The sequence below is a fragment of the Candoia aspera genome, chromosome 1 (genome assembly GCF_035149785.1).
Source record: "Candoia aspera isolate rCanAsp1 chromosome 1, rCanAsp1.hap2, whole genome shotgun sequence".
Taxonomy (NCBI): Eukaryota; Metazoa; Chordata; class Lepidosauria; order Squamata; family Boidae; genus Candoia; species Candoia aspera.
The window spans coordinates 223,869,789-223,895,052 of record NC_086153.1 but is presented as its reverse complement, the minus strand read 5'-3'; the positions used below and the strand labels follow the sequence as shown (position 1 = coordinate 223,895,052).

The 25,264-nt window shown below is 36.3% G+C and overlaps 1 protein-coding gene across 1 annotated transcript in view; it reads left to right on the top strand.

Annotated features, from left to right (window-relative positions):
• Positions 1-3,160: 3,160 nt before the first annotated feature.
• LOC134489672 (cytochrome P450 27C1) overlaps positions 3,161-25,264 on the top strand; it is a 34,141-nt gene continuing 12,037 nt past the window's right edge. The window contains exons 1-6 of the mRNA XM_063292485.1: positions 3,161-3,499; positions 6,385-6,575; positions 9,563-9,759; positions 12,312-12,521; positions 17,597-17,760; positions 23,346-23,512. Of these exons, the coding sequence (XP_063148555.1) occupies positions 3,161-3,499; positions 6,385-6,575; positions 9,563-9,759; positions 12,312-12,521; positions 17,597-17,760; positions 23,346-23,512 (1,268 nt within the window). The remainder of the gene's footprint in view (positions 3,500-6,384; positions 6,576-9,562; positions 9,760-12,311; positions 12,522-17,596; positions 17,761-23,345; positions 23,513-25,264) is intronic.

Sequence of the window (25,264 nt, the reverse complement as noted above, 5' to 3'; positions counted from 1 at the left end):
AAATTGTGCAGTGCACTACACATTATACATCCTATACAAACTTCAGCATTCTAGCTTGCTTTAAGAATTTAAATTCATCACATAATTCCCATGATCTCACATTAAAAATGTGTACTTTCTTTTCTTAATTAGAAAATGTCAAAGGACAAGATGTCATTTTGACATGATTGCTGAGTTCATTTGACATATTCTCCCTAGGTGGTATTTGATAAATATGTATACAACAGAAGTAATTAAATTGAAAGTTACCCAGCTGTCAGAAAAAGGCACAAAGACAAACATGAAGAACGACTGTCACTATGACTCAAGCTAACATCAAGTAAAACAAATTAAATTTTCCCTTCCCTTTTGCTTTAGTGGAAGGCAACTTGGATGTAATCAGTCTTAGCAAAATAAAACCCTGTAATAACAATTGCCAAACTTAAAAAAAACACCTTTCGATAAGTGTTGAGTTCAAAGAGTGAGAAAACAATTACAAAAGCTGCTGTCCAACAATCATTACTCACACACAACTCCTGTTGATTTCAAAGAGTTCTGCCTGAATAGTGATTGAAAGGGCGAGACCTAAACTGAGACACTTACAAGGTTACAGAGAAAGAAGATAGCATTCCTTTAGGATTTATCTCTAATACAAATCTATGAGAAGTAAAAGGGCTTCCGGCAATTTAATATGAGCACGGCCATATTGTTAATTATATTCTGGTAATTATCTTCAGTATTATCTAAATAGGCTTCAACAAACAGTTCTGACAATAACTATTACCACCAAAATAATTACTGCAATGTGTTTTAGTGGGGCTACCTTTGAAAAACACTTGGGAGCTCAGTTGGTACAGAACAGATTTACTTCAATCATATAAACAAAAGTGTTATAGATGCTATATAGGCTTTACCGTGCAACTCAAAGTGTTTTTAATTCTTAAAGCCCTACATGTTTTGCTACTAAGTAAATTCAGGACCATCTCCTCCAGATGGTACTGACCCCTCCAGTACACACATCCTAGATGGGGAAGCTCACTATGTCCAACATTCATGAGGTGAAGGGAGAGGTCACTTGAAGTTTTCCCCTGTAGTTTGCATCTACCTTGCCCATCCCTTCAGAAAGGCTTTGAAGGTGGAACTTCTGCAGGACATTCAAAACCTAATGGTTTTAATGAGCGATTGGGCTGGTACAATGGTTCTATAGTTTTATCGATTTGCTGTTTTTGCTAATTCTATGTGGTAACAGAGTTGTGGATGGTGGCATAAGCTGATTTTTAAATATTTTACTTCCCATTTTGAAATGTCTAGACCAGTATCAGTTGGCTTTTTTCTGGGATATGGGATTGAAACTACTTTAATCACTATGGTGGATATAAAAGAAACTAGATACAAGAGTAAAGCTGTATTAGTTCTCGTGGAGCTAATAATGCTATTGACAATCCTGGTATTGTTTCTGAATTTTTTGGAGGTACTGTAGCTGAATGATTTCATTCTTTCCTATTGTGCCATATCCAGAATGTAATCTTGGGGGGTGATTGTTATTCACCCAAACTCTTGGCCTATGTTACACATCATTCCAAATTGTCCCTTGTGTGATTTAACAACTACTTGAAATATCAAAGTGGACAATACTCAATACATTTCTTGAATTAGAATGAACTTAGAATGAACTTCACTTAGATTAATGCCAAGTAAAATAAAGATGCTGTTGATCAGTAAAAAGTGGCAGCGAAGGAAGTATATTCCTTAACACTATTATGGTTAGTGCACCAACCATAAAGTGAATTGACAAAATTGCCCATGCCTCTGGATTACATCATAGATTACAGCACTGTGTTATGTGTTGAGGCATCTGGTGCAAAATATAGCAGTTGCTCACAGTATTGCAATCATGTCATCTAAAGGTAAATAGATCAGCACTAATGGCCAGTTATTTTAAAATTCAGTTTATGAAGGTCTTCCTGTCTCACTATGAACTTAATTGTATCTGCAAGATAGTCTCTTATAAAATCCTTAATGCTTGCAGGACTTCCCCTCTTACTCATATGCACTAGAATTCTGAGTAAACAAGTGTGTTTCCCCTTTATGAGAAAAGTTAAGATATATCTACAACTTCTCTTCAGTTTCACTTTTAGTACATTAGGTTGGTTTTATCACTGGTTTTCATGTTCTTATAGAATTGATTCAGTTTGTGTTTTGTTGTACAACTGTATAATTGGCTTTCTGTGGTACATACTGTAAACAAAAATAATTTGCCAACTTTCCAGACCATTGGATGGGATAGTGCCATGTCCACAAATGGAAGGAGTCACTTTATTAGCAAATGGGATTGAGATCAAGCAAAAGATCCCATTGGAGGAAGGGGAGTTTTTTAAAGGATTCCCTCTTCATCAAGTTGCCCATTTAAAGGAAATTATAATGAACCAAGCATAGAGTGACCAAGCATAGAGCAGATTTTCTCAGAACTGAACACAAACATATTTTGATAGAGTAAATTTGTCTTTTCCCTCTTTACTGTTGATTTTTATTTAATCTTGTAAACATCCAACTACATTATAATATAAAAAAAGATTAAAGCATGGTATGAACAAAATCAAAATAGTGTAAAAAGAATTTAGCAATTCTCTTTAAAAGGACAAGGCATATGTTAGCTTCAAAATATAGACAGCATATTTCATAATACATAAATTTAAGTAAGCACTTTGATGAATATCACTGGAAGATAGCTTTTTTGTGCCTGTTCTGTAGTGCACTGCTACATATTAAGTGACAAGCTTAATGTTAATGCTAAAATTTACTTCTAAATTTTAAACTAGCATATGAAAACCAAGTGAACTGCAAGAAATAGACACATAATAACTCAATCCGTTTTGCCAAACCAATGTAAAGTAGAAACCCCAAAGCTCGCAATTTAAGATAATGTGTTTAAGTATGGCACTTATCCGACCTAAATGAAACAAAATACATCATCGGCTTTCTCTCTTGAAGTCTCATCTCAGACCACCCCGCCTTTTCCAGCCTCCGGGGAGGGCGTTTTTAATAATGGCCTGTGTAAACTGATGCTCAGGCAGTAAGAGTTTGGAGAAGCGCTGCTTGACTAGAAATCAAACAGAGAAGCTTAGTCTAAATGAAAATCAGTCTCTGAAGGTTAGCAAAAGTTTTGTCCAACTTAAAGAAAATGTCTCTTCTCACCAAAGTTCTGAAAATGGATTACAAACAGGTGATTGAGGCTCAAAGGAATTGTGTTTATAGTGTTTTTGGCAATAAGTTTCACCAGCTGCCCAAACCTTCAGGCAGCACTTCCTTGGAGATGCAAAATAATGCAGCTGCAGCAACAGAGGACAAAGAAGAGGAGATGGTGGAAACTTCAGAGGAAGCCAAGGGACTTCTCAGACCCAGCCAGCATCCAAGCCACCAAAGAGTGAAAAGCCTGAAAGAAATGCCAGGACCCAAGACTTTCTCCAATCTCATCGAGTTTTTCTGGAAGGATGGTTTTGCCCGCATTCATGAAATCCAGGTACAATTTAATGAAAAGTAATCATTATGGGGATTGATTGATTACAGGTATAGTTCTTTGCTTTCTGTTCCACAAATGATTCCTGAGGAGCAAGCTAAGTTAAGCTTTCAGTCCATAACATCTTAATGCTAGAGTTTTATTACTATAATAATAATAAGTATTATTTCCTATTACCTCTCCATCTAGCAGCTACTCTGTTTCATGTCTGGTTGTGATAAATGATGACTTTTTTTCATTCTGCAGAATCATTTAATTTTAGGTTCTGATTTTATTTACTGCTGTAACAAAATAACATGTATTGGAGTTGAGGCTTCACAACACCTAGTACCTATATTACCCATGAGCAAGGGCATATAATATTCTACATTTAACATTTACTTTAATTTCTTTGGCCTTCTGAATAGCATAACTTGTGGAGGTGAGGGATAGGAGGCTGTTAATCCCTATACTTAGGGTATCTGGCAGCCCTTCAACTATAGTCAAGATAATGCTAACATGTTTACATGTGCATGGTCCCTTACTTGGAGCCAGGCTGCAAAGCGGGGGGAGGGGGAATTCAACGAATGCTTGGATTAATTTAACGCTGCATCCATTTCCATGGGAGTAACACCACCTAACGTAATGGGAGTTACTTCCGAGTACATATGTATACGATCGCATTGTTAATGTGAAGGATGCGCTTGTATTTTTATTTCAGTTTGCCTCGGAGAATTTCCGTACTATATGAGGTCGGAAATCTCTTTCGCCCCTTATCCACTTGTGATTGAATTTAATTGACCAAAATACTCTCCCTTGGCTTTCTAATCTGGTTGCAAGAGCGCCCGGGTTCAAGTCGCATTGCTGGTCTTTGCCCACAGAGCTAACGGCAACCTATTTTCAGTCTTTTCACCCACCCACCTCTCTCTCTCTCTCTCTCTCGTAGGGTGAGAGACCATTTTGTCCTATTAGCTTATTCTGGCCCCTACAAAGATCTTCGGTATACAACTGTATTAAAGCTACTTCTCGTTGTATATACGCTGGATTATTTCATTTGGACGATTTATAGGAAGAGAACAACAGCAACAGCCGGAGCTGCCGGCTAAACATTTCACAACCAACTACCCCCACCTCCTCGGCAGAAGGCGGGCGCTGTGAAGCCCTCCCATTTTTCAGCTGGCTTCCTTCTCTCTCGGTCTCTACGGAGCCAGAGAGAGGGCGCGCCTACCGCTTCGCGCGCCCGCGACGTTCTAACGGTGCCAAACTGCCAGCAACGGCACATTCTCCTCACGCGGCGCTTCCAAGCGGGGGCGAGCGAAGAACGAGAAGCCCCTCCTAGCCTTTCTCTTGATTTCCCTTAAGGTGGTGAGAAAGCGACCCCCCACGTGATATTGATTCGCGGGCGCGCGCTTTCTGATATATAAGTGGTTAGGTCGAATTTCGAGGAACGAATTAAGATTCCCCGGTCGCCTTCCTTTCCCATTGGCTCCTCTTTGCTATTTTTTTTTCACATCTGGATCTATAGTCCCTCCCCATTATATTACAAGATGGTTGCCATGGAGGAAGGGTGTTTCCACACTTCTAACGCGTTTGGGCACGTATCCCCAGAATTTTTGGTGCGTTTGATGTCCCCACGATTGCTGGCAACGATGGCCCCAGCGTTTCACAACCTTGCCAAAGATCTCATGTTTTTCAACCAGCATGATTATCCCACTTACCCTTAGAAGTAAGAAGAAGAAGTAAGCCACTGAGGAAAAAAACTGTATTTGAAAAACAAGAATGGAATGGTTTTTCAGCTTCCCAGTCTAGCCAGCAGCTCTGAAATTCCCAGGTGACCCCCCACTCAAATACTAATCAGGGATAACCTTGATTTGCTTTTCAAACCAGTCAAGGTCAACTAGGTGGTGCAATTCACTAGGGCCCGTTTTCATATTAATATGATAGGTAAGAAGATAGAAGGATTTTCTCTATTGAAGACTGTGTATATCCTGTGATTTATTTAAAAGAATAGATCTCTTAGGGCATTCCAGTTCATTATTTTTTCCACATATTAAACACTGACTATAGGTGTTAGGAAGAATTGAAACAATGATTCTTTTGTAGAAAAAAAGCCACTTGAAATGATACTTTTAGTTATTAATGTACTCAAAGAGTCACGTCAAAAAAATTAAAATGTAAGTACAGTTTCAGTTCAATTTAGCGTTTTTAAAAATTCTAGTCTGATTCTGTTTCAGTTTAGACAAATCTAAAAGATAATTTTTACTATTTAACTATTTTAACTATTTTATATATATGTAATAATCCATTTTTCAGAATGCTGTCATATATATTAATTGACTATCTGCATCAAATTTCTCAAACATGGAGTTTTTACATCACATTTTTAAATAATATTCAGTGTTGGAAGTTATAATATTGTTGAAATTTATACATACCTGTTTATAATAGAAATTGGCCCACAATGTAATGCTTAGTAGTATTGTGGAGATAGTGTTATGTCCCTCTAGCTCAGATTAAAATTTAATCCCAAGCACCTGCATCCTCTTTCCCCATAATACTTGAATTCTAGGGATGCCAGGGATATTGGGAATTATACCTTGAGTTTTGATGACAGATATCTTGGAAACTACATGTTCCAGAGCTCTTTGCATTGGGATCAGTAACCAAAGATTTCTCCTTCAATGCATCTAATGATTAGAAGGAGAAGCTGACTTCAACTTTGAAATGAAGATACTGGTAACTTCTTGGAACCATGAGCAGCAAATAAACATAATCATTTTCCTTGGAGCTGGTTGCTGTTATTTTTAATTGCAATTTGATATCACAATACACATTAGAATACACTGCTGTATAAACATGTCACTCTTGCCAGGAGGGATGAATAATTTATTCTTTTTTTTCCTTCATAGCAGAAGCATGTAAAGGAATATGGGAAAATTTTCAAGTCTCATTTTGGTCCCAAACTAGTTGTGTCCATTGCAGATAGAGACATGGTGGCTCAGGTTCTACGGGAAGAAGGATCTATGCCACAAAGAGCTGACATGGAATCCTGGCAGGAATACAGAGATCTACGGGGGAGAGCTACGGGACTTATATCTGCGTGAGTGAACTCACCAATTTTTTCATTGTATTGTCAAACAATCTTCTAATCTTTATGTTCTTCTTAAGTCTGGTGATGTATTTAAACTGTTTTTGATTAACATATTTCATTAAAGAATGTACTTGCAATGTGATTATATACCGTGGGTTGGTAAATGCTGTAGGGAACATTCAGAATAATTATTGATGCAGTGCAGTTTTTCTAAAGAAAGCCAATCCCTTCATGAGTCATAGGTACTATTTTGTTTTCACAGGATAAAATTGTAGCAGCTAAGTACTTTATGTAGTAAGAACCAGACTTTGCTTTAGACAATGTCAGCAAAATTTTAATGAAGCAGTATGGACTAAAACAAAGATACCAATTCTGTAATTCTAGAAATGGAACATTCAATTTATTTTGTTAACCACAGAGTCCTTTGTTGTTAGAACTCCAGTTACAGTTTAGTCACCCTACAGACATTTTTATGGCCTATTAAAATCAATAGCATATAAGCACCCATAACTTCTAGGATTACTCTATAATAAACATGCATGTTTAGTTAAATTTAAAAGAAGATCTGCATTATGTAGATTTTTTAATTATTATTATAAAAAAGAATTCTGGTCAAATTAACTTTCAGTGATTTTAGTCAAAAGAAGACTATTGCTACTGACATGCTTGTTTTGGCATTTTTTGGGGCTGCTTTAATGAAGGGAATGGAAGTATAGGCTTACATCAGGTGAAATGATCCTATTTTCAATGTAAGGTCCTCAATCAATTATGAAATGGTCCAAACAATTTTAGCTTCACCATTTCTGGTAATGTCATCATGTCACTTGAAGGCTGCCTGAAGCCAAGGAATGGTGAGGACTGAACATTTTCTAAAATAAGTTGTCTTTCCTGTGCTTGGTACCTGGGGAAGGTTTTTTTTCCAGACCATGTCAGTCTGGCTATTCCATGAATGCTCCAGTAGTTCACTCACTTTGAAGTGACTATACAGGGACATGCACACAGAGACAGTCAGGAACAGATTTAAGCAGCCATGTGATCTTACAGAAGGTGCAGCTTCCTTCATAATTTGAAGAGAAGTACTTCATTTACACTCCTGTATGCTGCAAAACACCTTGTTTGCATGCTTTGCATATCTCTGACAGTTGAGCATCCTAACATCTTGCAGTTTCACAGTAAAACCTCTGCAATGCTAGCTGTACTGAAGGACTACATATTGCAACCTGCCATGTTTGCAATAGATGTGTACCACACAGATGTCCAAACTATGTGCAGCTTATGTAACAATTTGCTGTAAATACTTAGAAGCCCATCATTTTGCAAAAATATAGATCAAAGGCAGAGATTTTGAAACAGGAGAAAGAAGTGAGTTCACTGTACATACAGTAGGTACTGTGTCTGCACAGCAGCAGACAGATAACTGATGCTCTGAGTGTCACAGTTACAAACCTAGGAGATCAGTCTTAAGCGAATTGTGCTGCAGACCTAAGCAGCATTCATGAGGAATCCCTACAAGGCAAAATTTGGAGTTTTAAATACCAAGTAACATTTGAAAACATTTGATGATGATTGACACAGTAGGTGATCTCAAAAAAGCTAAATAGAGTTGAATCTTTTTAATACTTGAATGGGAGACTACAAGGAAATGCCAGGACTTTAGGAAAAGTATCTCAGAAAAAATCAGTAGCAAGCTATTTTCATATTGTTGCCCAACAAAACAATACATAGGATGTATTCTTGTAGAGTTTACTTGAAGAAAATGTTAGCTTTATCTTCATCAAGCCTAAAGGTGCTTCCAGAGCATGTTGCAAAGTAGGAAGCAATGACCCTGATGTAATTTTTCAGGTCACCAGCAATCACCAAGTCACTATCACCCTAATTTAGGCATTTCAATACATTGCATTAGAACTTATGAAATGAGTCCAAGAGATGATCTGGATGGCATTGGCAATAAAAGGGGACTTTCTTAAGAGACGTTCAGATATTTTTGAAGGATTGACGCAGGTTAGCATACATTTTTGTCATTCCTGCAGTACCATCAATTGTTTAATGGGTCAGCAATTGAGATCTACTATAGTCAGCCTAGAAACTCAAATTGTTATCACAAAAATGATTAGACCACCACTAAGAAATATTTTCCCCTAATTGATCCTGGCCTAAGTTTACAAAGCAGAAGCATTTGGAGATGGGCCACTGATTTAAAGGTGATCTTGGTGTTCAGAAAGGTTTACCTTGATGTACATCATGAGGATAGGAATATCTAAAAGAAATCATTGATCTGTTTTAAAAAAAAGGATTTTGGACTGTGTTTTGAAATGTACTGGAATCTAGGAATCCTTGAGGAATCCTTAAGCAAATTTGTGAGATGTATTCCATGTTCACTTTTATTTCAACTTCCTACTGAATAGCATGAGTGGTAGCATAATTCTGATAGCATCACAAGGAAAAGAACTTGATTTAAAAAAAAACAAAACCCGGCATATTTTTCCACATGTCATTACTTTACCAGCAGAATGGGAAGAGATGTGTTCCTTTACCTGTAAAGATTCATAACTTAAGGGTAGAGGCATTCTAATAAAATGACAGTAATAAGATTTAATAATATATTAACATAAATTTTTATTAAAGCATTTTATACATCATTGTGACCACTCTGTGCATCTGATGAAGTAAGCTGCAGTGCATAAAAGCTTATGCCTTTCAGTAAAAATTGTTAGTTGAAAAAGGTGCCACCAGACTCCTGATTTTTTCCTACCATAGACTTAACTGGCTTCCTTCTTACAATAACATAAAATATGTAACTTATAACAGATAAAGCAATGCCGTATTCACTTCCTGTTGAATCTATATGAAATAAATAATTTTTGTACAAATATTACCCTCCAGAAACATTTTAAAGTTTGGCTACATTTACCCCATTTCTGCTTACTGAAAATTTTGATTTTATTTTTGACAGAGAAAGTGTGACCTAGGTTATCCTTACCTGTTATTTCTTCTAGAGAAGGAGAGCAATGGCTAAAAATGAGACGTGTACTAAGACAAAAAATGGTAAAACCCAGTGACGTTGCCATTTTCTCCAGAGGAATTAATGAAGTTATTTCAGATTTAATTAAGAGAATCCATATTCTTAGAAATGAAGAAGATGGGGAAACCGTGACAAACGTTAATAGCCTTTTTTTTAAATATTCAATGGAAGGTAAGATTCATCATTTTTAAATACAGGATAAGTTTAAATCATGTGATTATATCCATGATTCTTAGCAACTGTAGTGACTGCTGCAACATTCAAACAAGAAGTGGAATATCCTATAAATCAGGGATAGGCAATCTGGTGTTGTCCACTTGTTAGAGATTACCACTTTCATAAGCCCTTGCCAATGGCCATAGTTAGGAGAGATTCTAGACATGAAGAACTAACAGATGGCAGAGTTTGTTAATGAGTTATCTAACAAATGGCAGTTCAGTTTAGGTTGCAGAAAACCAGGATGGAGAGATTCAAAACTTTCAAAGAGAATCCACCTTAATTAACTCACTAAGAATAGAATGCTGGAGTTGTCTACCATAGCTTCTAAAATTCTGTATATTACACCCAATTCTTGCATTAAAACTCCTTATTGAAGTCTTTAGGATTCTTGCTTCCTTGATTGTGTCCTACTTTAAGGAGCTTACAATACAATTGTTTCTGGGGTTGACAAATACCAAAATAACTGGAGGGTGCTCAGTTGGCTATCTCTGTTATAAATGAATTCTGCAAAGCAGCTGCATCTCATCCATTGGGCATAGCGATGGTGGATCAAGGTCCACCATTGCTCCTGATATTATTGTTTGTTGTAGTCGCATGTTTATACTGCCATTGACACCACCATTTGTACCATTTTCCCCAAGGACCATGTGCCATTCAGGAAGGTGTTAAAAATCTTGCTGTTCTTGCAGGCACTAGCTGGTGTGATTTGTCAATCTAATGGAGTCTGATGTGACTGAAGTTTTGGTTTTCCCTGCACGTGGCTGTTTTATCTTTTTGGTTCTTTTTTGTTATTCTTTGTATTCTGTGGTTCTTTTTAACATTCTTTGTATGCTGCCTTGAGTTACTCTTCAATTGGGTGGCCATAAAAATCAAAGAAATAACATTTGACTGCATTCTGTCACTGGATATGCAATATGTGGGCAGTATATTAAATTGCGCTATGGGTTACAATACAGAGTACAGGTAGTCCTCACTTACTGACTGCCTCATTCAGTGACTCTTTGAAGTTACGATGGTGCTGTGCCTCCATCACGTGATTGCTATTATAGTCAGTGTGCATTGTCCTGTAAATGACCTGCTGTTTTTCTTTTTTTCCCCCTCTTGCAGAGTGGAGATTGGAGAGGAAGGGATTACAACAGAGTAAGCAGGCAATGGGGAATACAGATCAAAAGCAAACAGCTTGGTGTATTCCCCATTGTGTGCCTGCTTACTCTCTTGTAATCCCCTCCTCTCCATCTCTCTGCTCTGCATAGGGGGAGTGAGTCAGGCACAGGAGAGATTGCCTACAAAAATCACTTGTTTTTTTTTTCTTTTTTCCCCCTTCGCTTGTGCTCTGTGAGGTTTGCATATGCATGCCTGTGTATATATTAGCATGTGAGGTTGAGGTGGGGGTTGTCACAGAGTGGGGAGAACCTGAAGGGAAGGGGCAAATTACCTGGGAGTGATAAGTTGATGGTGAGGTGTGGGAACTGGAAGCAGTTCTGGGCTGTTGGGAATTGTGGGAGAGGCAGGTGCCACCCTCCCCTTTGCTTTCCTGCTTTAGGGAGCCTGAGGTGGTACGCTGATCACTTTTGTTTGTAATTGGAAATGGACTCACTACACTAATAGTAGCTGCTGTAGTAGCTTCAGTAGAAAAGGAAAGCACAGTCATAGTCATGTGATTTCCCACTTGGCAACTGTTTCGCTTAGCAACAGAGTTGCCAGTCCCAATTGTGGTCACTAAATGAGGACTACCTGTACAGCAATACATTTCTTTACGTCTCTATAATTCTCAGTGTTGTGTGCCGCTGGTTTTATGTCATATCTTTGTTGAATATAGAACTGTGCACAGACATCTGGATAGTGGGCAAGTTATAAATATTTTAAATAAAAATGAATAAATGAATGGGTTGAATCCATGGAGTTTACTTTAAATGATTGTTCATATGACTGCAATTTTAATCTGAAAATTTTACTTTGCATTGAGGAAGAGGTCCTAAATTGTGTATGTAATGGCTACAATCAGTATTCATTTGTTTATTGAAATTTTTACTGAAATTTGCACAGCTTATTTCTGAGTAAATTGTAAGAATAGGCATGTTTTTTGAGCTGGTGGTACATTCTGAATTTTGAAAGCATATTAGAGGCAGGGCCAAAGCCTGTTACATATCACCCATTTACTTGAAAGCAAACTATGAAGTTGCTCCATGCTATTTATTTATTTATTTATTTATTTTGCATTACGCTCCCATTCCACCTGATCTTTATCTTTTTGTCTGGATCACCATGGTTATCTGCTTTTGTGATGTCCAGAGGCATGATTATGAAGAAAGATGTTAGGGAGCCGATTAGTTGTAGCATATCAATTACCCATTTATATATTGTTTTAATTAAAGTTTTAAGAAAAAGTTTGTAATGTGGAAAGGGAGGTGCCACAAGGCACCCTTATCTACTCCTGCTCTATAGGATTGTTTTGTAGATTATTTGGTAAAGAAAAACAATTTTGGGTTACTTTGCCTATACAGGAGTTGCAACTGTTCTGTATGAGTGCCGATTGGGGTGCCTGGAAAATCACATTCCCAAGAGTACATTGGAATATATTGAAGCATTGGAGTTGATGTTTAGCAGTTTCAAATCTACTATGTATGCAGGAGCTATTCCCAAGTGGCTTCGTCCAATTATTCCAAAACCTTGGAGAGAATTCTGTAGATCGTGGGATGGACTCTTTAAATTTAGTAAGTGTTCTTCTTAAAAAAAAAATGAAATGATTCAGATTTCATTTACATCAGCAAAAGAAAGTCAAAGTGTGACTGTACAAGCAATCTGAAATACTGGACCTAATTAGGAATACTAATTTTCTTAAATTATGTCAAAAAGTTGAAATTAAATAAGCCATATCTTCTGCCCTAATTGTAAGCATGTTACATATTTACAACAATCAAAATACCACATTCTAATCTAAGTGCTAATTTATTGTTGAAAAAAAAATCAATTATTTGACTTAACAATATACAATAGATTATTATTTGTATGGTTATTATTGTATAGTTATTATTCACCCAGTCTGCCTTTTAATACTGGGAAATATTCTAGCAATGTAGTAGCTTTTATTCTTGGTTTTTCCACAAGCAGAAAATAATTTCCCAATCTTTCTCCATTCTTCATTTTGGTCTATTCAGACATCGTGTTGTGATCCTCCAAATTCTTTCATGCTTTCTTCTTTCCTGCATGCTGATTCTTTTTTTCAGTTCCAAGTCAGGTTGGACAAATTATGGTTACTATTAATCTTTAAATAATAATCTAAAGTAGTTTTTCAATGTCACAGCGATCTGTGTAGAGAGAGTTGAAAATAGAGGTGAAATGCATACACAAATAGGTGAAACCTTTCCTCACATAGTATTTTAAAACACAGAAGCAAAAAATGTCTCCATATCTTGGCCTCCATAGAGTGTGGGGGGCATTTTTGGGGGGTGGGTGGGCATTGCTTTAGATCTTAAAGCCTTCACTTTTAAAAATTCCTTTCCAATATAGACCCTGTTCCTTGCTAACCTTGTGTGTGGCTGTTGACATGCCATATAAGGTCTGGTATAGTGCAATGTTGAAACAATGTAAAACATTAGAATACCAATATACTAAAAATGAGAGAAATAGAAACTCTTTAATCCATTAAAATACAATAATTTAAGGTGCCTGAGAAATATAACAACTTAATTAGTTATTTAAAGGAATATATCTGTTCTAAGCATCTCTCTATTCCAAATGCCGTGACAAAGAATATTCTTTCTTTTGTTCATGCGTAAAGCACGTATCCTTTATATGGAAAGGCCTTTATATGATCAAGATGATATAGGGAAAAAGACCTTTTTGAGTTATGTGGATTCAAAATATTTTGGACTTGAAAGATAAGTACCAGAACTTTCAACTGAGTTTGGTAGCTTGTAAGCAGCTGCAGCTTAGTTTGGATAGGGTGGCAGAGCCCATGGTAACCCACATCCCGGTACCTCCAGAATAGATCACTATCATGTATTATACAATAAGCTTCCTTAAAACTGGAAACTTCAACTAAAGCTGCACTTGCATCTGTAACATATACCAACTCAGCTTTACAAATAAAGAAATCTCAAACCACAGAGTTTCTCTCTGGTTAGGCTTTAGCTTCAGTTTGTTGGCTTTCATCCAGTTCACTATTGTCTTCAAACTGTAATTCCTAACATGCCTTATGTTGGTCATGCTAAATGGGAATGATAGGAGCTGCAGTCCAACAGCTTGTGAAAGGTCATTTATCAAAAAAAGAAAGGTAAGCATGATAGTTGTGTGTGTGTTTTTTAAAAATAATTTCACTATTCTTATAGCTTGTTTTCTGCTGTCTGGTTCAGACTGCAGTATGCTTACCTTATTAGGTTTTACCATTTTCCTTTTCTATTTGTTTTGAATCCTTGTTAGTCACCCACAGTTGCTTAACGGATGGGCAACCATATCAATTGATTAAAGAAATACAGTTTATAATAATGACCATTTTGCATAATAGAACTAGGGCGATTTTCTAAGAAACATTTTTCATTGAAGATGTTGGTCTCTGAAGAGGTGTGGCGCTGGTTTTTTCTTTTTTCTTGAACTCCGAATGTGTAATGAAGTCCTTATGTTGTTTTGCAGGCACTATTGCAAATCAACATAAGGACTTCATTACATATTTGGAGTTCAAAGAAAAAAAATTATTTAATTTAACTTTGGATTCATGATTGGATTGGAATAGGATTTCAAAGAAAAAAAATGAACCCCTAGAGTTGGAATGTTCTCCACACATACATTCAGGAATTTAATTTAGTGAATATATGGAGGTAGTTTAATTCAAACAGGCAGGAGTAGACCTTTTTATCTACCCCACATGGCACATGTTCAAAACTGAATTATTTTTTAGTATCAAGTTAGATGGTTTAATAATCCATTGGTTCAGTCATAATTTCTGATCATGCACCAGTAGTAATGTCACTGAGTCTGAATAGAAAGTTCCCAATTAGAGGATATTTTAATATTTCTTGTTGGAAGAATCTCACTGTGTTGAACAACAAAAAAACAGTTCTTTTCAAATAAATAGAGGACCAGTTAATTTAGGGATAGTTTGGGATACTTTCAGGTCCTTTATTCCTGGTAAATTAACAGCTTGTACTTCTTGGCAAAAAAGGAGAAAAGAATTAGAAAACATGTTAGAAGTAAAAGAAACATTGAAAGTATATGCTACTAAACAGACTCAGGAAGCGTATCATACAGTTAGATCTACTAAACTCGTAAAAATTTGAAAGGTCTCTAGAAAAACTATGGTGGCTATAGAGTAATAAAAACAAAAAAATAGCATCTATACTTTTATTTATTTATTTATTTATTTGATTTCTATAGCCGCCCATCTCAGCAAGTGACTCTGGGCGGCTTACAACAATAAAACTATAAAAACAGTTAAAACAATTACAATTAAAACAATTAAAATATATAAAATATATACATGGCTGCCAAGTAAGCAATGTATGGATGTTAATACAGCCGAGAAGTGGGACCATCCACATGCTTGAGGCCCCAGGCCTGTGCCCAAAGAATATCACTTTTGGTGATATTCAAGGTATTTTATGAAAATAAGGCCCTGTCAGCTTTATATTGTGAATGTTATATTACTGTAATTATGAAGCCTAGTAAGGATCCTATTTATTGTACAAGTTATCACCTGATATTTTTGTTAAATTTATTTATTTATTAACTTAGATGTCACTTGACTCCAGTTGACTCTGGGTGGTTCACAGCAAAAAAAGAAAGTTCTGATGGATATAGATACTCTTCAAAATATATTAAATAGTTCAGCTTAAGAGAAGATTCTACTAAGTAGATAAGATTTATCTGCTTAGATTCAGTTAAGTAGCATAAAAGTACCTTAAATAAATAAATTAAATAATAAATACTACAAAATTTATTACTGGTTGAGAGGTGAATGAAAATACCTCTAAGGCTGTGTGAAGAACGCTGTGAAAGTGAACTTTGCATCAAGACTGATATATTTTGAGAGTGGTGCCTGTGTTAGTTCCACTCAAATATTTAAAGTATGTTGATAAATTAATGGTCATTTTTTTTTAATGGAAGGATCAGATACTCTGGATTTCCCTATTCAAGTTATGCCTCCCTTATGATGATAGTGATTTTAATTATCCTGATTTTAAACAATACTATTGGGCTTATTTGTTACCTTCAATCACGTATTGGATGAAAATAATTTGAAAATTAAAATTAATTATTTATAATTATGTACTCATCTGGAGAGCTAGCATTTAGCATACTTTCAGTCTTGGCAAGTTCTTGAGTCTTATCATAATAGGAATTAAATTACTTTTCCAGCATTGAAGGCAGTCAGATATATTTGGGCAAAAATCAGAGGTTAGTTTGATTTTTGCTATCATGACAAACTGAAGCTTTGGAGCAATTCTTATGTAAATAGCTGGTAAAACTTGTTTTGAGAAAATATGGGGTAAAAATTGCTACTCTTAAGCAGTTGTTAGGTAATCATACTGTTAAAACTTTTGAGACCTTAAAAAAGGAATATAATTTACCAAAAATGTTTGAATGGTTATGTATATAACTAAAACATTTCTGTTCATTGTTTGGCCCTGATACCCTTGTAGCCACTAAACTTCCAAAGACATTGAATATTTTGAAGTTAAGACTACATTTTATTTATTGTCATCAATTTTTTAAAAAATACAAAAATAAATTAGGGCAACATACAATAAATTTGGGGTAGAGAACTCTGATACCTCATATTGCTCAATCAGTGGCTTCAGGTTTGAAAGAATGTTAAAATATGTTTCTTATGACTTAATTGGTTCAGAAAAAATATATTTTGTTGAACTCAATGTTTTTAAAAAGTTGTCTCTTGCCTTATATATGTAAAAAATTTGAAGGAACCTTAGTGTACCTGTTATGGTAACTCATTGTAGGTTGAACGATGGTGAACCAGGTTTTTGGAAGGTAGTTTATGATGTTGATATTTTGTTAAATTATATCCCCAAAATCTGAAATATCTCAGTTTATGAAGAATTTTGGATATACTGAGATTGGACTGTTGGGGAAAAGGTGATTATATACTCCTAAAAAAATGCTTACTTCCCAAGCATTAAAAGTTGGCTTAATGAAATTTGTTAATTAGATAGAATTAATTAGTTTAATTTCAGAGGAGTAGCCAAGACTGAACAATATAATTCCATATAGTCTAGACATAATATATTGTTTAAAAATTGAATTAAAATGATAGAATTGAACACATTTATATAATTATAATACTCATATAGCTTGATAATCTTTTTTCCTTTCTTTTCCCATATTTTATTCTTCTATGTGTAGATATAATTTCGCTTTCTTTTTAGATTTTATAATTTAGCTTTCTTTTTAGATTTGTTTGACTAGTTGCTTTTTTCAATTTTTTCATTTTGTTCATTTTTTAAATTATTAATTTTATTTGGGTTTTTAGGTAGTCTAGTTAGGGATTATTCTTTCTTCTTCTTTTAACTATATACTGTAGTTTATAAAATGGGTTAGATTTTTTTCTTGTTAAGTATATAATCTTTTATATAGCAGTTATATAGCTATATAATTTACAAATAATATTGTATATTAATATATAATGCTTTTTCAGAAATGTTAATTGTAACATTTTGAAAGTAAATGAAGTAAATATAAAAGCCCTATTTTTTAATAAATGAAAGATAACAGCATAAGAAATTACATTTCAAGCTTTGATATACATTCTTTTTTTCCTTCTCTTTTAATCACTAAGGTCAAATTCATGTTGACAATAAAATAAATGAAATAAAGTCCCTTTTAGATCAAAGAAAAAAGATAGAAGGTGGACTACTCACAACTCTGCTTAGGAGGAAAGAGCTTACAATAGAAGAAATTTATGCCAATATGACTGAAATGCTTTTGGCAGGTGTTGACACAGTAAGTTCACAATTGATTTATTGATATAAATTATTTATATCCTACGTTTCTGGATATTCATGCCCCCAAACTTCTTGTATGCAACTTAAAAAAATAAAAATAAAAATACAATAAATATTATTTTAAAATTAATGTTTTGCCTTTTAATATTAAATTCCGTTTATACTTATGAGAGTGGAATAATTAGGGCGTTATTTTAGATGCTAAAGTTTGTGTCTTCTATTCTGCTCACTATAGGCCTATTTTTGCCTCTTATTGCACACATGAATGGATTGTAATAAATAACTCTCACTGTCATGGCACACTTTAGGCAGCCTGTTTGTCTGAAGTTCAAGGTACAGTTCAAATGTCTGTAGAAAGAGGTCCTTAAAATGCAACTGTATGTAGGAGAATTCTGTAAGCCAGAATTTAGTAGTATTCTGCTTTATATTAAAACCTTTGTAGATACAATTATAGGCACAAAAACATAGTTTCTAGAGATGTTTGGTCATCAGGTAAAGAAGATAATATGTGTGATGTTGGAATCAGAGCTACTGGGAGAAATCTGATTTGCTCATGTGTTTGGATATGCAGTCAGTAATATGAACTGGGGTATCCCACATACATTGGAATCTGAGGTTTCCCACAACCTGCAACATGGAATCTGTCTTTAATATCAAAGGAAAATAAAGGAAGAACTCTCTGAATAGCTATTCCCTCTAGAGAACCTGTATTTAATACTGCTTTGATTGTTTCTAAAATTAGATTCATCAGCGAAAAAGAATGCTGACAATTAGATAATGATTTGGTAAAGGCAGACTTGAATTATTAGCAACAGGAAGTAATTCTGCCTCTGCTGCTACAGATAACAACTATGAAATTAAATGAATACAATGCATTTTGGTAAAAGTAAGCTTAATACATTTTGATTTGCAGTGATGTATATATTAGAGACTTGAATTCTATATTTCTTTTTGATAACATTTATCCAAGTACGAGCAAAAGAAAAATATTTTAGTACTATTTCATTGAAAAAACCCACATCTGACAGTTAAATTCATTCTAAGCTAAAGCCTGAAAGAAGCAATAGGAAGTTGGGCCCTAGAATAAAATGACAATATCTGTTGCATGTCAGGTAAGCTTTTATGATGATTATCAGGAATGTTTTGTTTCCTGCTTTACATCTCCAATGCAAATCTAATGCATCAACTACTGTATTTCTATTTTCTAGATATACATTATTGCTTTCAGGCTGAAAACAAGCTTCTGTTTAACCTGAATTGGCAGTGTCCCATTAGAATGTTATCTCTGTTTATACAAAGGTCTACTTCTTTAGCTGGCATTGGCCAGCCTGAGTATAGTATATGAGAGAAAATGTTTAAGCCAGGGCTTCTCAATTTAGATTGTAAAATCTGTAGGCATATAAAAAGGATTATTAAAGACTTTGAACAGGAAACGTAGGCAGCTTTTACTGGGCTACAAAGCACTTTACATAGTTTAGCAGGGTGCCAGTTTTGAAGAGGATGCGAAGGATCTGGGAATCTGAGCAGAAATACTGTTTAGATCACAGTAAGTTCTTACGTAGTTAGACACAGCTCCCAGCACCTTGTCTAGGGGAGAGAAACAGTTCAAAACTGTTTGTGGGAGAGAGAATAATGCAAAACAAACTGAAAACAAATGAAATGGGAATTCTGAGCAGGATGTCCTTTTTTTTTGTTGTTGTTTACCCTTTCATGAGATGGGAAAAGAAAATTGAAATGTCATTGTAAACCTTATCCCTAAATACGTGACATGCATTTTGATAGCTAATAAAAGTGTACACACAACTTGAAATACAAGTCCATATTTGTGGGGCTAAATTAAAACTCAAAACTGAAAGCCCTTAATTGTATTACAAACATTAAGAGAAATGAAAATCTAAGATGAAAGAATGGAAAAGAGAAGCTTCTTTTAACTTAGTGTAGTTATTACTTTTAATATAGGAAAATAAGACATTTTGATGAAAATGTATTTGGAATACTGAGCACAGTTCTGATCACCATAGAACTGGTGGTACTGTAATTGCAGACTCCTCCAAAAGGACACTGGAAAGTTGGGAAAGTTGCAGAAAAGAAAAATTGAGATGATTAGGGATTAAGCTGATGTGACGCTAATGTGATGAAGGCTAACATGATGAAAGACTTTGGAGCTTTATAGTTTAGAGCTAAGGCAGATAAATGGTCAGATAACTGTGATGCATGGTGTCAGATCCCCCGATCAAAGGTTTCACAGAATGTGGATAGAGAGGTATACTGTATACTATGTCCCTTGTCATAGTATAAGAACTAATAAAAACTGATATGAACTCATCTATTGAAACTAAATGTAAGATTCAGGAAAAGAAGTAATTCTTCACACAACCTGTAGCTGAACTATGGAAACACTCCCATTGAATATCATTATGGCTGCAAATTAGGTAATTTTAGAAAGGGATTAAACAGATTAATAGAGTACTAATCGATGGCTTTTATATACTTGAATGCTATCTTCTGCATTACAGGAAGCATATCTTAAATAAAAACTGCTATGAAGCACCAATAAAAGACAGCTATCATGCCCTGCTTAAGAGTCTGCCATACCATAGCCTTGCCCAGTACAGTATTCCTAATATACTTGGGAACCTGCATTCTCTGCCCCCAATCCACACATTTAATGCATTCACCATGGTATTGTTGATATGTATGTTGTGAACATTTATCCACATGTATTTATGTACATTTTTGTGGTGATTTGCAAAACATTCTTCTGGATAGGTTGTGACTAGAGAGGTTGCATGCATGGATTCATTTTTTGAAGTATTATCAGCTGCAGTAAAAATTAAGCTTTGCAAAGGTTGGTTAATTTCAAAACAGAAATTGCGAAGGTTGACTAATTTCAAAACAGAAATTGGGTTGTCCCTGAGGGTCTTGTACATGGCTCAATTGAGGCCTTAGTAGCTAGTTGGAATGGGAAGATGACAAGGTCCTTAGATCAGATTGTGTCTATCTGGACTCTCTCTGCATGCAGACTCCAGTGGGTCCCCTGGTTTACAAGGAACCTCCAAAGGATGAAGTGGCAGAAGAGATGCTAGAATATTGCTAGAGGAAAACTAGGAGCAAATCAACTGGATATAGGTATTAGGATCTATCTTATAGCAATAAGAGTGGCGAACCATGCTTACTTCTCCACTCTTATTGTGTCCTTCAAGTGCTAGCTGGTGGCCCTGTTCAGGCAACCCAAGAGGGACAAGGGGAGTGCCTACAGGCTGGCTGTGAAAACTGTTCTTAAGACTGGGTGGATAAAATTGCTTGGATTTGCTCTGAGCTGGATGGACTGAGGCACAGCCTTGTGATGTTATCTGGGAAGAGTTCAATCCTGTTAGTCCTGAGGAAGTGGACAGGGTACTTGGTCCTGTGGGTGTGACCACTTGTGACTTAGACTCATGCCCCTCCTGATTGGTTAACTTGACCTCCAAGAGTCACTTGTTGAGATGGGTGGCTATAGAAATCAATCAATCAATCAATCAATCAATCAATCAATCAATCAATCAATCAAATAAATAAGGGGGAATGTGGGTAGATCCATGCAATGGTGAATGCTGCCTTGAGAAAGGGGTAGTTCCACTAGCTGTGAAACCTGTCATGAGTGAGGATGGCGAGCAGGGGGCTCCCATCCAGGCTGTAAAGCGCATGCGTAGTACTGAGGAATTAGGTGGCCATTCAAAGAGACACAGATCGGGCCCGCCTTAGTCTTTGGGGTTTATATGTCTGGGTTTTTCCCACGCTTCTTCAGTTTGTTAGGATTCTCTGTTATGTAGCAGTAATAAAACACTAGAGACCTATTCCTTGTCTCAGCGTGGTTCCTGGCTGTTAGGACAAAACCATTGCTGGATCCCACATATTTGGACAACTTTCATCCAGTCACCAATCTTCCTTTTTTAGGGAAGGTTCCCTTGTTGAGAAGGTGGTCATCCTACAGCTCCAAAGGATCCTGAATGAGGCAGATTAACTGGACCACTTCCTGTCAGGTTTCAGACAGTATATAGTTTGATTGCGCTTGTTGATGACCTGTGGTGGGCTTGGGATGAGGGCAGTGCATTCATCTAACCCTCCTTGACCTTTCAGTGGCCTTTGATTACCATCAGTCATGGTGTTCTTCAGGGCCCGCTTAGGAGGCTGTGTTATGGGGCTGGTTTCAGTCTCTGTTGAGTGGGGAGCAGTCATGCTTTGGACTCCTGCTTTGCAGGGTGCCTCAGGGCTCTACTCTTTCTTTGCTTCTTTTTTACATGAAACTGCTGGGGAGATTATCCATCAGCATGGGGTTCAGTAGTATCAGTACGCTGCTGATAATGATATACTGTACCTCTGCCTCTGGATGACCAATAAGACTACCAAGGTTCTGCCCAGGTATCTGAAGGCTGGGAGATATGGTTGGAAAGAACAGGCTTTGGTTCAACTATACCAACACTGAGAGGCTGTGAGCTTTGGTCTCACAGGTCCTGGGACTGGAGAGGCTTTGTCTTTAACTCTGGATGGGGTTGCAATACATTGCTCAGATTCAGTGAACAATTTGGGGTCCTCCTGGACTCAGAGTTCCTGCTCAAAAATCAGGTGCCAGCTGTGGCCAGGGGTACCTTTGCACAACTTCATCTTGTGTGCCAATTGCACCCATTCCTGGATCACGGGCCCCTGCTTACAATCACTCATGCCTTAGTCAACTCCTGGCTGAATTATTGCAATGTGCTTTTCATAAGGCTGTCTTTAAGACTATTCAGAAGCTACAAATGGTGCAGTGGATGTTCCTTAGTACGTCCATATAATATTTCTACTCTGGGATCTGCACTGGCTTCCTATAGGACTCTGGATGCAAGGTGCTGGTTTGTAGGACTGCCTTTTCCCAGTGGTATCTGTCTGTCCCAAATGCTGTAGTAGGGAGGTCATGCTCCAGGTCCTTTTTTTTTTGAAACAGTGTCATTTCATGGGATCTAGCAGATGAGCTTTGACTGTGGTGGTGCTTGCCCTTTGCAACAATCTTGCCCGCTCCCTCCCCCCAATGTACAGCTGGCCCTAACCCTGCAGGCCTTTATAAAGCAGTTAAGATTTGGTTCTTTCTTTGGGAGCTTGGGACAGGATGAGTAGAGTTCCCATCTGGAGAAATATAACAGATTTGAGTATCTGACCACCAGTTAATTGTTTCATTTGTTTTAATTATATTTGTGGGGGAGGGGGGATATTTTTGTATACAGTTTTTTGTACACCATCCAGCGTCTCATTGTTCATGTTGGGCAGCCATATAAATGCTGTAAATCAAGCAAGCAAGCAAGCAGATTGTTAAGCCATAATCCTATGCAAAGGGAATTAGATCCACTAAAAACCAAACATGCAAAAGATTGACAAAACATGCCAAGACTGTGTTGTTTGAGAAAGTGCCTGATAATTATTTGACACCATGATTGATTCACAGCTTGGTTTATCCAAATGTATAATATAATATTGGTTGAAAAGGAAAAATGTTCTGATTTAATGAATAATATCACTTTTTCCCCCCACCAAATACTGTTTTCCTCTCCCACCACGACTCCCTTCAAGACTTCCTTCACTTTATCCTGGGCAACGTATCTTTTAGCAAAGCATCCAGAAGTGCAGGATTCTGTCTATAAAGAGATAGTTCATAATTTGGGAAAAGATAAAGTTCCTGATGCACACCATATCCCCAATTTGCCAATGATTAGAGCCCTTCTCAAAGAAACCTTAAGGTAAGTGTAGAAAAATGTAAGATGATAATTAAAAGTTTTCTTATTACAATATACTGAATCTAGACTGCATGCTAGTAAGAAAGGACATCTAGATTCAGTCTAATATATTTTATATTTAAATCAAATTCCATTGATTCATTATATTTTCCTTGCCTTTTTTCTTTATTCTTCATACTATACTTAGAGAATGTAGCTGTTACATTAATTCATTAAAATTATAAATAAAATTATATGTGATAAATAATTTATGATTGAACTGCTATTCATACTTTTAATAGTAAACTCTTGAGAATTTAATGGAATTTCTGAATAAGCGTATATAAGATTAAATTGCATATCATTGCATATATATACTAGAAGTGCTAAGTAACAATATTTTGTCTCAGTTTCTGAATCTGTAAGGAATAACTGAACAACACTTAATGAAAGCAATATTTAGATTACTTCCTGCCATGTTAGTGAGAGAAAACCAAGGCTATTCATGTAACAGAGTCTTCCATTTTCCTTAAGATCTGCTGCCTGAGGCAGGAGCGGGACCTTTCCCTTCACAGACTTCTTCGTATGATCCCTCCCATGCACTCCTTTTACTGCAGCTGTTCCCTAATACATTTTCTCCACTCATACTTGATCTGAAATTGCTTTCTCATGGTGGTTGAGTCTGCACAAAATGTTAGGCTAAAGCATTTGTGTCTAGTTGGGGGTTCAGTGTTATGCAAACCAAGGTAGTTGAGTCAACTCAGTAAGCTATGGTTCAGTTATGAGTTAACATTATGTGAACATGGCTACTGAATATCTAAATGCATATTTGCCATCTTTAAGTGTATATTTTGAATTATGTAGATGGAAAGCTGCCAGAGTGAGATTTGAAATAGGGAAATAGCATGTAACAATTACTTTCTCCCTTTTTCATCTATTTGTGTTGTGTGAACCTTCAAATTCATGATCTGAACTGAAGGAGATTCAGTCTCCTTCAGATCTTCAGAGTGAACCTTCAAATCTATGTGAAGCAGTTGAATTAAATCAGGTGCTATCCAATTACTAGATAATAATTTAATTTGGAGATTCAGTTGTTTTCTGGCTCAAACATCATGGCAATTTTCCTTCCATATTATAAAGCTGAGTTGTGGATGGGCGGGGAAAGGAGTGCTGGGATAGACTCTCTGATATTGATTTAAGTAACTGCCCAAAATGTTTTATCACCTCTGCAAGCCCTGCCTATCAGATTTGTTGGGAGAGCTCTGTTCTCCTGATCAGGTGTCTAATTTTTTTGGTTAGAATTTGTTTAGTCTGGCTCACATGGAGAGAGAAAGACTCAGATTTAGTCACCGCAGATATGGAGTTGAGATAGTATGCTTGCTGTTGGACAATTTATTTATTAGATTTATAGAGCCATTCAACTGACTAGTCACTGAAGGTGGCTTACAAAGAGAATTAAAATATAAATCAACAGAACAGTAGTACAGCAATAAAACAACAATTGTGCTGGGGAAGATAAAAACTTAAATCACAAACATTCTAGCAGGTTTACAAATCCTCCTGGCCCAGTGTTTGCCAGAAGAACCATGTTTTTAAGGCCTTCTTAAAGGGTTAGGTCCTTTTATCTTAACTTTTATTATGGCCCTGGAGCCAGAAAAGGGACCTAGTATCTTGGGGAAATGCTATTCCAAAGGGAAGACTTGGTGACAGAGAAGGTGTTCAATAAAATGGCATTGTTTTATGGATGGGACCTGGAGCATGCTGACCCTGTTAGAT